General features: G+C 27.3%; 1 protein-coding gene across 4 annotated transcripts in view; it reads right to left on the reverse strand.

The window, feature by feature from the left end:
• LOC118184437 (laminin subunit alpha lam-3-like) overlaps positions 1-13,651 on the reverse strand; it is a 358,990-nt gene that overhangs the window by 32,473 nt on the left and 312,866 nt on the right. For all 4 annotated transcript variants that reach the window (XM_085816270.1, XM_085816260.1, XM_085816249.1 and 1 more), the window contains 12 exons: positions 13,521-13,626; positions 13,041-13,157; positions 12,635-12,811; positions 11,878-12,032; positions 11,594-11,749; positions 11,061-11,081; positions 9,553-9,707; positions 9,254-9,410; positions 9,057-9,178; positions 8,619-8,781; positions 6,961-7,108; positions 3,569-3,692 (listed from right to left, as the gene is read on the reverse strand). In XM_085816270.1, the coding sequence (XP_085672396.1) occupies positions 3,569-3,692; positions 6,961-7,108; positions 8,619-8,781; positions 9,057-9,178; positions 9,254-9,410; positions 9,553-9,707; positions 11,061-11,081; positions 11,594-11,749; positions 11,878-12,032; positions 12,635-12,811; positions 13,041-13,157; positions 13,521-13,626 (1,601 nt within the window). The remainder of the gene's footprint in view (positions 1-3,568; positions 3,693-6,960; positions 7,109-8,618; positions 8,782-9,056; positions 9,179-9,253; positions 9,411-9,552; positions 9,708-11,060; positions 11,082-11,593; positions 11,750-11,877; positions 12,033-12,634; positions 12,812-13,040; positions 13,158-13,520; positions 13,627-13,651) is intronic.

Raw genomic sequence — 13,651 nt, forward strand, 5'->3', positions numbered from 1 at the left:
TGACAAATTTTGTAACTGAAAATTCATATCTAGTATCATTATTTAAAAACATAAAGGAACTGGACACCTTTTCTAAACACCTTACATAAACATCTCTGCTATTATATAACCATAAGCTGATAATAAATATAGTAAACACATAACAAATGTCCCATAATAGAAATATCTTACAATATGCTCATAAGGGGAAAACCAAATACCAATACCTACAATCAAAAGATATAAAAAACTATTTAAGCACATGTATAAAAATACTGATAAAGCAGTTACTACAATTCATTAGCATATTACTGGCTTAGGATGAGTACATTTTATTTACTTTCCTTTACTTAATGTCTTAAAGACTACATAATCAGATACATTCCAGTGACGTAGGAGGTCACACAATGTATGAACAGCTAATGTAAACAAACGAGGTAAGTCTGCTGCGTTCGATTTGTTGAAAGTTTAGTTTGCTCTTAACTCTTTATGAAATTTATAATTCATTTTCAGTCATTGTTTCATCAAATAATAATTTATTTATTCATTTGGTTAGTATAATTTTGATATATATATTGGTGCACTTTATTGTTATTTTCATGATGCCCATTGTTCACTGCTTTGCCATGTTTCGAATGTTCGTGTTTACGTATGAATTCTTTCCTTAATTTGACAGTTAATTCTTTTATGACTTTTGCATTATACTTTTGTTATTTGTATTATAGTTTTGTTATCTTAACTATTTAAATTTGCATGAGCAGACATATTTCCGTCTTCATATTAAGCAGCAAGTATGTGTTCAGTTTTCAATTTAATGAGGATATATTTATATATTCATTGCTTTGAAATATGCAATATTTTTATTTTCCTTAACTGTGTAAAGTGATTTCAAAGCACTACAATGCAGAAATACAATTCACCAAGTCACCAGAATATTCTGATTATTGGTACTGACAGTTTAAGAATATTACTTGCCTTTGTAAAGGCAAGAGCTCCAGATGGCCAAAGCATTTCAAATGAAATAGTGCAGAAAGAGCTATAATGCATGTTGGCAGAAATGAAATACCCATTTGGATGTCTATCATGTAACCATAACAGCACACATCAAACGTTTATAACTTTATGAGTAAAATTTGAAAGTTTTCTACTTGATTTCACACATTATTAATTAACTTCATTTTAAAAATTATTTGCACTACTTTTTTGAAATCTCATGAATCATTTCCAATAATAAATCTCAATATTGTAAAAATGACTACATAAAATCCTATTTGCATAGACTGCTCTTCTACACTGAAAAGAAAGTTACCATAAATATTTTTAAGTCATAATTTTATCAACTTAATAAGTAGAATGGTAAATATAAATAGTTGGTTTCTGAAAATCATAATAGTCAAATTTCCGGAGCACTGTAAATGCAGTTGGCCCTTAAATTATGTAAGGATAACGATGCCAATATTCTGCACAGTTCAAAATTAATATATAATTTTATACAACTTAAAGTTTAATTTTTACCATCTGATTATTATCCTATTGATAGTATAAACTACAAATTAACACATTTTTTATACTATAATATAAATGTCAAAAAGAAAAACATAGAGATTTGTGCAACTGAGTTCACTGCTGTGAAACTAATAATTTTTCATAATACATTTTTCTTCATTTTATAATAGTAAATAATAAAAAAGTGCTATCCGTATACATTTTAAATATTCAAAAAATAAATTTTAAGTTATTTTTAATCTTGTACGTTACATAATTTATGTGCAGAATTTTTATTTCAAAATCATGTAGCTCAAAAAGATTTTCCAGTGTATTTATTGAAAAGATCTACAATAGGAAATAGACTAGTGTAATTCTAATGCATATACCTCAGTCACACGTTATCTCAAACTATGGACTGACATAATCACTGATTTTAAAGGACTAAATATATATGCTAATTTAATATTTAAATTTAAAAACTCAGCAATCTCCCATTAAAATTTAAAATTAAGTATAAATTCTTATAAAAGCATCCTTTTTTACATTAAAATGTTTCAATATTATTGATGCTTCTAATATTATGGCTGTTGATATCTTTAATATCTACAATGGAAGGTATTAAAAAATTTTAACCTTCCGATATTTATGTGTATTCATTAAAAATCGATTACAACAGCTAAAATATTAAAACATATCCTGATGAAATCAATAAAATTTTAGCGGCATAAAATATTCTATGACACTAATTAATATTAATGAGAGAAACTTGGCTTTGTATTTATGTTCTTGCAGATAAACAGATCTTTCATGAATTCGGTTATTTCAGTAATTTAGAACAACTATTCATGAACTATGAATACACTATTATTACACTTGCATTTAAAAGTTTGGAAAATGTTATTCAAGCTATTGGGAATAATTTTCAATTAACTGATATACACTTAATATTCTTAATAAAAACATTATTAATACTGGTAAGCATCATGCATACGAAAAATTTATAAATCTTACCTGGTTTTCTGCAGAAATTTGCACAGATGTTTCATAATTAATTGATTTCTTCATTTTAGCCTTAACACAGCTTGTTATAAGTACTGTTCTATCCGGCATTATTTTGTAACAAATATCGTTCACATGCTTTTTCCTTGAATAACAAAAGACCCTTTTTGTTGACATCAAAGAGAGAGAAATAATTTCCAAGAGTATTTTTTAATTTCTCACAATAGACATAAATTTCGTAATTCGAAAAATCAATTAATTTCAGCGGAATATCTGCTATCAACTCCATTGTAAACATAGCACATGTGGATGTTGTTGTTCATAAACCATGTGACCACATTTTCCCTCTTCTTCTCTTGTGGAATGTATCTCATTATTGCATTTTCCTGGAGTTCAGACCCAGGTAGAAACTACAGAGTCTAGCAAAAGTAATGCTTTTCTCTAAGCAATGTATCAAAAGCTTGACATTCACTTAAATATTTATATGGCCATGCCTCATTATTTATTATGCATCATTGTCACTTTTCTAAAGAAATCTCTACAGTTTTGATCTATAAGAAATAACGAGTTTTGGTGCAGCTTACTCTTTGGGGGGGGGGAACATTACTTTTTGCTGGACTAACAGTATTCAGCTGCCTCATCTGCAAGTCTGTTGCTCTGTATATAATACTTCCATTAGGTTTCTACATAATTTTGAATTCATTCTCCCTTTCACAAAATACATATTTAAAGGCAATTTTGTTAAAGATTTTTCATATAAAAAATTAAGGTTTACACCCTTATCATAAGTGTTATGTGCAATTACATACCCTCCAAACTTGCCCAACATATATTTCCCAGTGTAAGATGCTATACATTACAGGTATATGCTAAGCTAAAAATAAATGGTGATCTTAACTAAACAATCCAAAAAAAATTATTACTACTAATTACATAATTAACACTCTACAAAGATGCTTCCTTTTTTGAACTATGTGGCACTGTAAAACCCAACACTAAGTAACACTATCTATATGAAGGTTCCAAATGAAAAGATTAAATTTTTTTTATTAACTGAATTTTGAGAATTAAAATGAGATTAAAAGTATGTTCTCTTACTTACATAGTAGTAGTAAAATTTGGAGGTACACCCCCATAATATAAAAAGCTTCTTTTGAGGTCCATAGTGGTTGGGCTATTAACAGGAAGTTGACCATCATGGTATTCATCTTCTACCACTAACCGACCTGAAAATAAAGTTGTTAATCAGAGGAATACCTAATTTTATTGGGAGAAATAGATTTTATATACTTTGCCCTAAAGAATTAACTGAGCAGCCCGATTTTAATGATAATTTAATTATTTAAAAAATCCATTAAAAGCAATATGTAACATCATATTACTATACCACCATATTTACTGCAGAGGCTGTTCGCACATTTTTTAGACGATTTTTATTGTCATTACAGAGGTACTTTACCAAAAAGTTTCATGTTTTAAATGTTCTATTTGATAACCCTTATTCTTTACTATCTTTACACACCATAATTTCCAAGACAAAGCCTTTTCTAGTATCAGAAGAGGTATCTTATCCCATTACTCTTGAATAGCAAGTCTAAAAAGATGGTAGGTTGACATTTAGATTACTCTCTTTTTAAAAGTTGTCAACTTTACCTATCTTAGCTTTAGATATAAGAAAACCATGGCTTTAACAGCATTTTTTTTAATAACTAGATATGAATATTTTTCTTTGAGAAGAACATAAACATAGCCTCCAATTAATTGCTTCGTTAAAAGCGACATTTTGCATAAAAACAAACTATCAACCTATCAAAATTTCAAGCATATGAATTTTTTTTAACAGAAAAATAAAATTATCTAAAAAATATGCAAACAGCCTCTGTATACATACATCTCACATGTAAAATATAAAGTAATTTTAAAAAGAAACAGATTGCATAAAGGCAGAATTTTTAAGACTCTCAACACAAAGGTAATGTTATTAAAGATTCTCAAATAGTTTTTAATAGAGCAACACATAACTGCAAAACTGTACTGCAAACAATATATATATATATATATATAATGAACCTTTTCTAAGATGAGAGCACACAATTCCAAATGAGTTTGAACTTATATGGCAGTCTTAATAGGTAATAATCAGTACCAGCAAGAGGTAAGTTCTTTTTTTTTTTAATATGGCCCTTATAAATACTTATGGGTCATATTCAGAGATGATTATCTCACAAAGACTACCATCACAAGACTCTACTGTTGTGAATATATGTATGAAATTAAATACAAAGCAAATTCAAAAATCAGACTATATTTGGTAATAATGAAAACAGAAATAGCACAGATTTTACAAGATTCAATATCTCAAATAATTATAAAAATAATCAGATACAAAAAAAAAAGGGGGGGGAATTCACATTTATCAGTATATCTTCTTTAAGGGGTGTTGGAACCCCAAAATCTTCAAAAAATTGGGATTTCGGATTTTTACATTTTCAAATTCTCTACACTTTTATCTTTCTAAAAATACCATTCTTTAATCTCTATGAAAATTAGAACTGTAAAAAATCTAGTTTTAATATGTCATCAACTGCTTTGATCAATGAGGATTTTTACATAAAAATGCGTTTTTCTCCAAACGTGATTTTTTTATACTCGATGCACCTTTTCTCAGGAACTACTGCTTACAGGTATCTAAAATTTTTATGGCTTATTTATTAGTATTTACTGAAATGAGCTTTTTGTGATAAACTTAAAATAAAAAATTTTTAAAAGTTTTTGTGTGAGAAAAGTGCTAAATTTTACTATGCCTAACAAAATATTCTGTAAATTACTCTAAAATTCAAAATGTTTCAAAAGCTCATTTCAGTATAATCAAATAGGTATACTTTAATTACATAAAAAATTTCAAGCGTGTATCTGCAGCAGATTTTGAGAAAAGGTACATCGAAAATGGACAATTTAACATTGTCGGTATAGGGGTTTCTGATACCCCTTAAGGTACTAAAAATGTAGAGGAATAAGTCTGTTTGTAGGCCAACAGATGCACAATTAAACTTAATAAACTGCACATCCACCAGCCTAACCCAACAGGACAGAAAATGATACAAACTGTAAAATGAAAGTAAAACAAATATGAAGGAGAAAAAATGTTCTATTAAATTTAGCATATTTTTATGTAACTTTAAAAAAAATTTAATTTTAAACTGCAGTAAATCAGTAATAAAAAAAATTTTAAACTGCAGTAAATCAGTAATAAAAAAACCTAATTTATACTGATAAATTTATAGATTCATAAAATCTACACCATTCAATACAAAGCATAAATTTTGCATACACTCAAGAAAAGAGTAAATTTATTATCATACTTGAAAAAGAAATAAGAACAAACTGCCAATAAATTAATTAATATTACATTCAGGGAAAAACAAGAAGAAAGAAAGAAAAAACAAACAGTTAATAAATTAAACCTTAACTTCTGGAAACTTTGCATTAAACCAATCAAATAAAAAATTATTATTGCAACTTACACAGAAAGTATAATAAATAAACAGAAATAAAACTTTTCAATAAAAAAAATAATCACTAAGATTTGTTGATACCTTAAAAGCAGTGCAACCACAAACAGCAAAACTTATATTTTCATACAGAGCAAAGATATATATTTGGAAAATGAGATAAGTTGAAAAGTAAAAGAAAACAAAAAATTAAAAATTTGAGTAATAGGAAATGGCATAAGCCTACTAAAAACTTAATTTAAAAAAAAAAAAAAAAAAAAAAAAAAACTAAACTAAATGGAATATAAATTCAGAATTAAAATTATTAATTATTGCCACCTAGTTAGCTAAATTACCACTGATTTAGATTTTAATTATTATCTCTTGATTTTATATATACGACACACATACATTTTTACCATCCTTGATATCATATTTCTTTATTAACTTATTTCTTGCTCTCCCTCAGAAACAAGGGAAGAATATAACTGATCTCATATTTTTAACTTTATTTTCCATTCTTTAAATACATTATTTAATTTATTAACAATGGTTTCCATTTGATTTTGCTTGGTTTTAAAAATTGAATACTCTGCACAATCGTGCAATCAAGTTGCCTTTGCAATATGCAAAGTAACTAAATTTAATGTTACTTTCAATGCACAGTTAATTAATTTTGATTTTAAAAAATGGCCTTATGGAGGTTTATGAACATCAAACAGTTGTCTGAGATCTTAGACTGGAATTGAGATTTCACCTTCTTGCATTAGACAGCCTCTTTCTACACGCAAGCAGCCAACAGTCTGTTTTTGCTCACTTTCTATTCAGAGTTCAATAAATTTAGAGCACAGGCACTTCATAATTTGCAGTGACACATTTTACTGGGTAATTTTTAGGTGCTTGTAATCTTGTTTGAAAACCTATTTGTAATATCTTTCAGAATTGTCAGTTTATACATATACACATTATATAATTAGTTTTATATTCTATATATAAAAGCTACCTTGTAAGTTTTCTCTTTCTGCAGCAAGTCGAATCCAGGTACCAGTATTATACTTTTTTGTTGTTTTCAAAACAGATCTAGACTGACTCCCTAAATTAAATTGATAAACTATATGGCCATCTCGAAGTTCAAGTGATACAAAATCACCCTGCAACAATATAATTATTAAACTTAAAACTACTGAATGATGCATACATTTCAATAAAAAAATAAGTTACATATGAAATATTTCCTAAATCCTATATCATACATCATTAATAATATCTGAAATAAGAAAGTTTTTTAAAAATATCTTTCTGATCATTTTTAATACTGCAAATACAGTATTGTATGTTTTTCAGCAACTTCACGGTAGAATTTCATGATAAAGATTTTCTCAGATGACTGTGATTAAGAGTTTTAATATTAAACAGACAGTACAAATAAACAATTCTCTGTTTTTATATTTTCTAAACATACAAGAAATATTTTCTTTCTTCCTTTCTTATTCTCTGCAAGTTAAAAATATTTTAGCACTGTGAATTTAAAAGGATTTTAAATATGCCCTATAACATAATATACAAGGTTCATGAAACTATAATAGTGATGTTTTTATTATACTTAATACGATTTCAGATGCCTTGTAATTAAGAGCACTAACAGCTTACCTTGTAACTAAGACCACTAACAGTTTTACGGGAAAATCAATTATAAACAAAACTTTTAAATTTATGAAATTTCATAATGTGCTGCAAATTTAAATCAAGTATTCTTGCCTTGTTTGATTTTTCATATTTCTCCTATCTCTATTAAAATTTGTGATTTCATATTTAAATTTTGAAAGAAAAGTTCTAATAACAGCTAAGATTTCCATATAAATAGTAGATTGAATAACTGTCGAGAAAAAGATTAGAATGGTAACTTAAAAAGAAATATATTTTTAATGAGACTTAAGTTCCCTCTGATTTTATGACCATGACAGAAATTGGAAAGACAGACCATGCGTAATTATTACAAATATATCATAAAATGAAGGAATAAACAAATAAAAATTATCTCCTTTTTTGATAATTTGATGTACTATTATAAATGACAGCAAATGTCGGATTTTCTTCAAAAAAAAATACTCCATAATAAAGCTTATTTATAATTCCTACTCCAGTTGTTTTTCTTAAATATGTAAATGATTCTGATCTGTTTATGAATAAAGCTAAGAAAGAAAAGAAAAGAAAAAGAAAGTGAATTATACTAGTCGCGATAACTCAGTCACCAGAATATAAGTTCCCCTGCATGCATCTATGTATGCTGATATACTCGTATGTTTAAATTTAATATCTTGGTTCACTGAAGTTTAGATTTCAGGAAATTTTATTTCTGCAAGAGAACTGTTTCTACTTTAATTCAAAATTTGAGTTAATTTTAATTGCAAACCAAGCTTAATTCTTAATGAAGGAAGAAAATTTTCATTAGTACTACTAGTCGCAGATTTAGCACGAAAGAAATGTATATAAAAACCCTTGACTAAAAATTTGATTAAGATTTGTGATAATTTTAAAATGACTGTTATATTCCTTCTCTTTCAAATGGGCTATATAATATATTAATGAACATAAATTATTAATTGCCTTATCATCTGAAGTTTATTCATACTGGCATATCTCTAAATATCATTTACTTACATTATCGCTATTTGGTGCAAAGAAAAGCAAAGCATTTTCATCAAATGTTTTGAAGCGTAAAGCAACAACATAAGAGAATTCTTTATAACGCTTAATTTGTGGAAGAATTGCATAACCATCTCCACTGAAACTGTAAGATGAAAAATCTGCTTCTTCCTCAGCCCTATTTCAAAGAGAAATAGTGATAATTTTATTTTAAAAAACCTTTTAAAGTTATATAATTATTCTAAATTGAAAAAAAAAACAGACTTTATCATTCTCAATAAAATTTATTTACTAATTACACAAATATAATAAACACATCTAGTCTCTTTAAATGAACTGGATGTAAAAAAAAAAAAAAAAAAAAAAAACCAGAGGATAATGCTTTAATTTTATGACTTGTAATTCTGTCTATGATAAATAAACAAAAGACTGAATAGTAACATTAATACTTACCCTTCCTTGCAACCATCACAACCCTGGTTAGTAATAAAATTCCATAATCCAACTTTCTTACCATCTAAAATCACTTCATAAAGACAGCCTGCAAAGTTTCTAGCTTTCAATTTACGAGGTACCTAAAACCGCAAAGAAAAAAATTACAATACTGTAAAACAAAGCTTTAGGTGTCTTAAACAACTTTATATACTAACTCTGTATCCTTTAGGAGTTCCTCCTATATAGAAAAATGAATTAGAATCCAAGTCCATTTTAGAATAGCCAGGAGTAGATGCATCAGTTACTTGAAATGGATCATTTTTCTGTCCATATGGAGTAGGTTTAACACTGAGAGTGGCAATATTCCCAAATCTGTTAAATGAATTATAAAATTTTACATGCCTTTTCTTAAATAATTAATTCTGCATGTGGAAAATTAATAGTAGAAAATCACATATGCCAAATTTTAGCAAAATGGAAATATTTCTTTAAAAAACATTTTAATAATGCTAACCTGTTTACTTCAATCTTATACCAATGTTCATCTCTGAGAAGTTGTTCATCATTAGTTTCTATTGTCAGATTATGTTGGATTACTTGACTACCACCACCAGCATTCCACAGGAAGCGAATTTTTCTGTTTACCATCTCAACAATCATATAATCTTCCTAAAAATGTAAAGGTTTTATAAAACATGACATTAAGTCACTGAGATATTTTAAAATACTATTTTACAAACTCCTAATAACCAAGCAGAATCTACAACAGAATAGGCTGCAAGATCAATAGTGCAACTGCACTGGGCAGTAGAATTAAGGGGCAGCAAAATTTTAGAATTTTGGGAGGTATGAGGTGGAAGAATTTAGGAAAGAACAGAGTCTACACTGAGCTGCAAAACAGGTCTAACATTGGCTCTGTACCACAAACAAACTTAGAACAAATATAATGAATGAAAGATATTTTTTAGAAGTTCGGAATGCATTTAGAAAGCTTAAAAATTAGTTAATATAATTAGTTTTTGAATAAGTTCAGAAAGTTTAAAGTACTATACACATATATTCACTGAGGCATAAGAGAAAAGTAAGTTAAAAAAATTCAGGAAGTAATCATCTAAACGCTAACTAACAAAAATCCACTATTTGTTTTGTATGCACAAACAAAATTAAAATTTTCAACTTTTCATTTAAATTAAAAATTAATAAAACCTAAAAGCATTTTATCATAATTTTTATTGCTACCATCATCATCATTATTATTATTATTTTCAGACTAAATCACTCGATAATATCTTCAGTTACAAGCTATTAGAATAATATTTTATGAGAAGTTATGTTAAATTGCTTCAGTCAGTTCAAGTCCACATCTTTCAAATCACAGTTGAAATATTCTGGGAAATTAATATAAATGATACACAAAAAAAATGAATTTAAGTTATTACATAAATCACTTAGTAGAAACATTTAACTCTTTCGCATTGAATTCGCCCAAAATGCCTATCCATTCAGACATCAGCAGGTTGCCCAAATGTCTGAATCGTTTTCAGCCTAGTGCTTTCCCCCAGCACGTTAATGCATTGCTCATTGTTTTTGGGAGTTGTTAAATGACATGCCAATCATTTTTTGAAGCAACTAAAAGTAGTTCTGTGATTTCTTCTTTTTTCTCTGTTTACTGTCATGCATCTTCTTTTTTCTCTGTTTACTATCAATGTTTAGCTATTGATGAACAAAGTTGCAAGCCTCTCTCAAGGAGAAACTGCACACAGTGGTGAAAGCATCCAAGAAAGACATTGTCACTTTAGTTAAGTAGGTTATTGTTAGCAATATAGCATTTTACTTGTCATTTTCAATGTTTGAAGAAAACAGAATTGGTCCTCTCTCAATGCGAATGAGCTCAGCCAAGAACTAATATAGTATAAGCACAAAAAGTTTTCACACACAAAAGCGAAGACCGAGACAGAAACATTCATTTTTACTATGAAATATACAGAATATTATATAGGTATAAATTTAAATGCAACTTACTGGCTCAGTTGTTCTGGTCATCTGAAAAGAATTAAATATTATTATAAAATATAATACACCAAAAATATTTAAAACATCAATTTTAAAATTACAAATTATATCCAACTTTTAAATGAACATAAAAAAATAAAACAGTCACACTTGTAGTACAAAAACAAAATTTACATAATGAAAATTGATACAGCAAAAGCAAATCAATGAAATGATCCATGATTGTGCTCTTCTCTCAAAGTAAAGAAAAATCTCAACTTGTCAAATAGAAGATAATCGAAACGAAATGCCAGCTTATGAAAGCATATTAGTTCAAAACTGTCAAATATACTATACTAAAATCATTCAAGAATTAAAATACAGCAAAACAACATAAGCCTTGTCAGGTGTAGAGTAAAGGAGTCTTTACAATGTTGTAATATTATATACTGTAATAATATAATACTGTAATATTAAAATATCTCTGAATTCTTTTAGTTTACGAAAATAACATAATTAAAAATACAAAGTTAGTAAGTAAACAAGTATTTATTAAAACTTACAGTTACTGAGCTAGCTAAGAAAAGTAATAAGCTATCTCTCTCCTCAGTTTTGATAGCATAATGAAGAACAATGCTTGAAGTTGATGTTGATTCTATTTCTGGACGAAATGATCGGACACAAATACCAGCAGAATCAGAACTAAGAGACACTCTTATCTGTAATGCATATATTTGAACTCAGATTAAATTATCTGCATAATATGACTTCAAATATATTAACTTTTTAGATAGATTTTTTTGGGGGTATTACAGACTTTTACTATAAATAATGATAAACAACTTACATTAGATGTTTTTTGACGTGCCAGTAAGATTTTGTTCTTTAAATCCTGAACACTTAATCTCATTTTACTGTTCATCACTTTTATTCTTTCAACTCTTTTCTCAACATTACCTTCTTTATTAACAGCTTTCTTGGTAGTCGATTTTAAAAGGTCAACTAAGAGAAGAAAATGCATACACAATAATAAAATCCATTTAAACTCTTATAAACACTTAAAAATTGAAATGTAATATCACCATATTTTATTATTTATATTATAAAACATTTAGATCTGGATGTCATAATTAATATCACAATAAAATAAAAAGTCCAACATCACACTTAAAATTTTGCCATACATTTTATAAATCAAAAGAATCAGCTGAAAATATCAAATCTAAATTTAATTATTTCTTATTTAATATGCAAAAACTAACTTTTTATTGACAAACTACTTTCTGCACAAGTTTAACCATTATAATCAATATGAGTCACTTATCAAAATTTGCAAATTTTAGTTAACAATACTCTTCATCTTTTTACACAAATATCATTTTATGAATCTGTTTTAGTTTGTCTCCAACAAAGATAGTATTATTTTAATTGGCTCAAATTGCAATTAGGGTAATTTTGGGTACTGAAAAAGATTTAAATGCATCTAGTTCTTTTTCCTAGTTAAAATTAACATTATTATAACAGTGACATTTATCAAATATTGCATAAAAATGTAAATATATATATATATGTATAGATAACTGTTATTAAAATTCAATTCATACTTGTTTGTGTCACGTTAAATAAACCAGCTGATGATCCAACTCGAAGACCATCCAGTTTAGAATATAAATCCTCATTTATTAAATTCATCAATGTATCTATTTGGGAATGTACAGCTGTCATTTTCTCTCTAATAGTCATGTGCTTATCTTCAATATTATGAAGTTGATCTCCAATATCTATGAGAAAGATATAGCTATTAAATAAAATGATGGGTGCAATGCCATTCCAAACATAATCAAATTCTTCTCAAATTAATATTTCCCTGAAAAGACTACTTGCAAGAGAAATAATAAGTACCAAAAAGAAACAGAAAACCACTAAGATAAGTATTATCATAAATTTAAAAGTCTTAGCATCATATTAATTTGCATTTGCATTAGAAATAAAGAAAATAGATACTAATACCTCTAGGTAAAGCATCAATATCATCTTTAAATTCAGTAAGAGAATTAATAACCAGATTTATATCATCTGCTGTTTTATTGATGACCTTTTGTCGTCTTTCAAGAGCCATTTGCACAGCTAAAGAAAAAAGTATCAGAATTGAAAGAGTAAAAGTGACGAACAGTAAAATAAAATTAAGTGTTCGGGATTTAAAGAACAAAATATGACTGGCACATAAAAAAAAAAAAAAAAAAATCTAATGCAAGTTGTTCATTGCTATTTATATGAAGAAGAAAGTACATAACAATATTAAATATAGTACACAGTATGTATTACAATGTATGCAGTATGTATGTATTAGTAATTTTAAAGAAGCTTGCAAATTATAGTTACATGAAATTTAAAATTTAAAACTAAATTTTAATGTATAATACAGTTTCAGCACATTTTCATCACAAATTACGGCAACACGAAATTTAAAATAAAGTTCTATAAACATACCCAAAAAATATTGTTTTAGATTATCAGCATCTTCTTTCAAATCTAAACTTATTTTTTTAATCTCAATACCTTGTCTTGTAAGAGAATTCTTTCTGCCAGTGTTAACCTAAAAATTATAATAATGAATTCAT

This window comes from Stegodyphus dumicola, chromosome 1, assembly GCF_044657685.1.
Source record: "Stegodyphus dumicola isolate Sdum_Otavi_A_Nest chromosome 1, ASM4465768v1".
NCBI lineage: Eukaryota > Metazoa > Arthropoda > Arachnida > Araneae > Eresidae > Stegodyphus > Stegodyphus dumicola.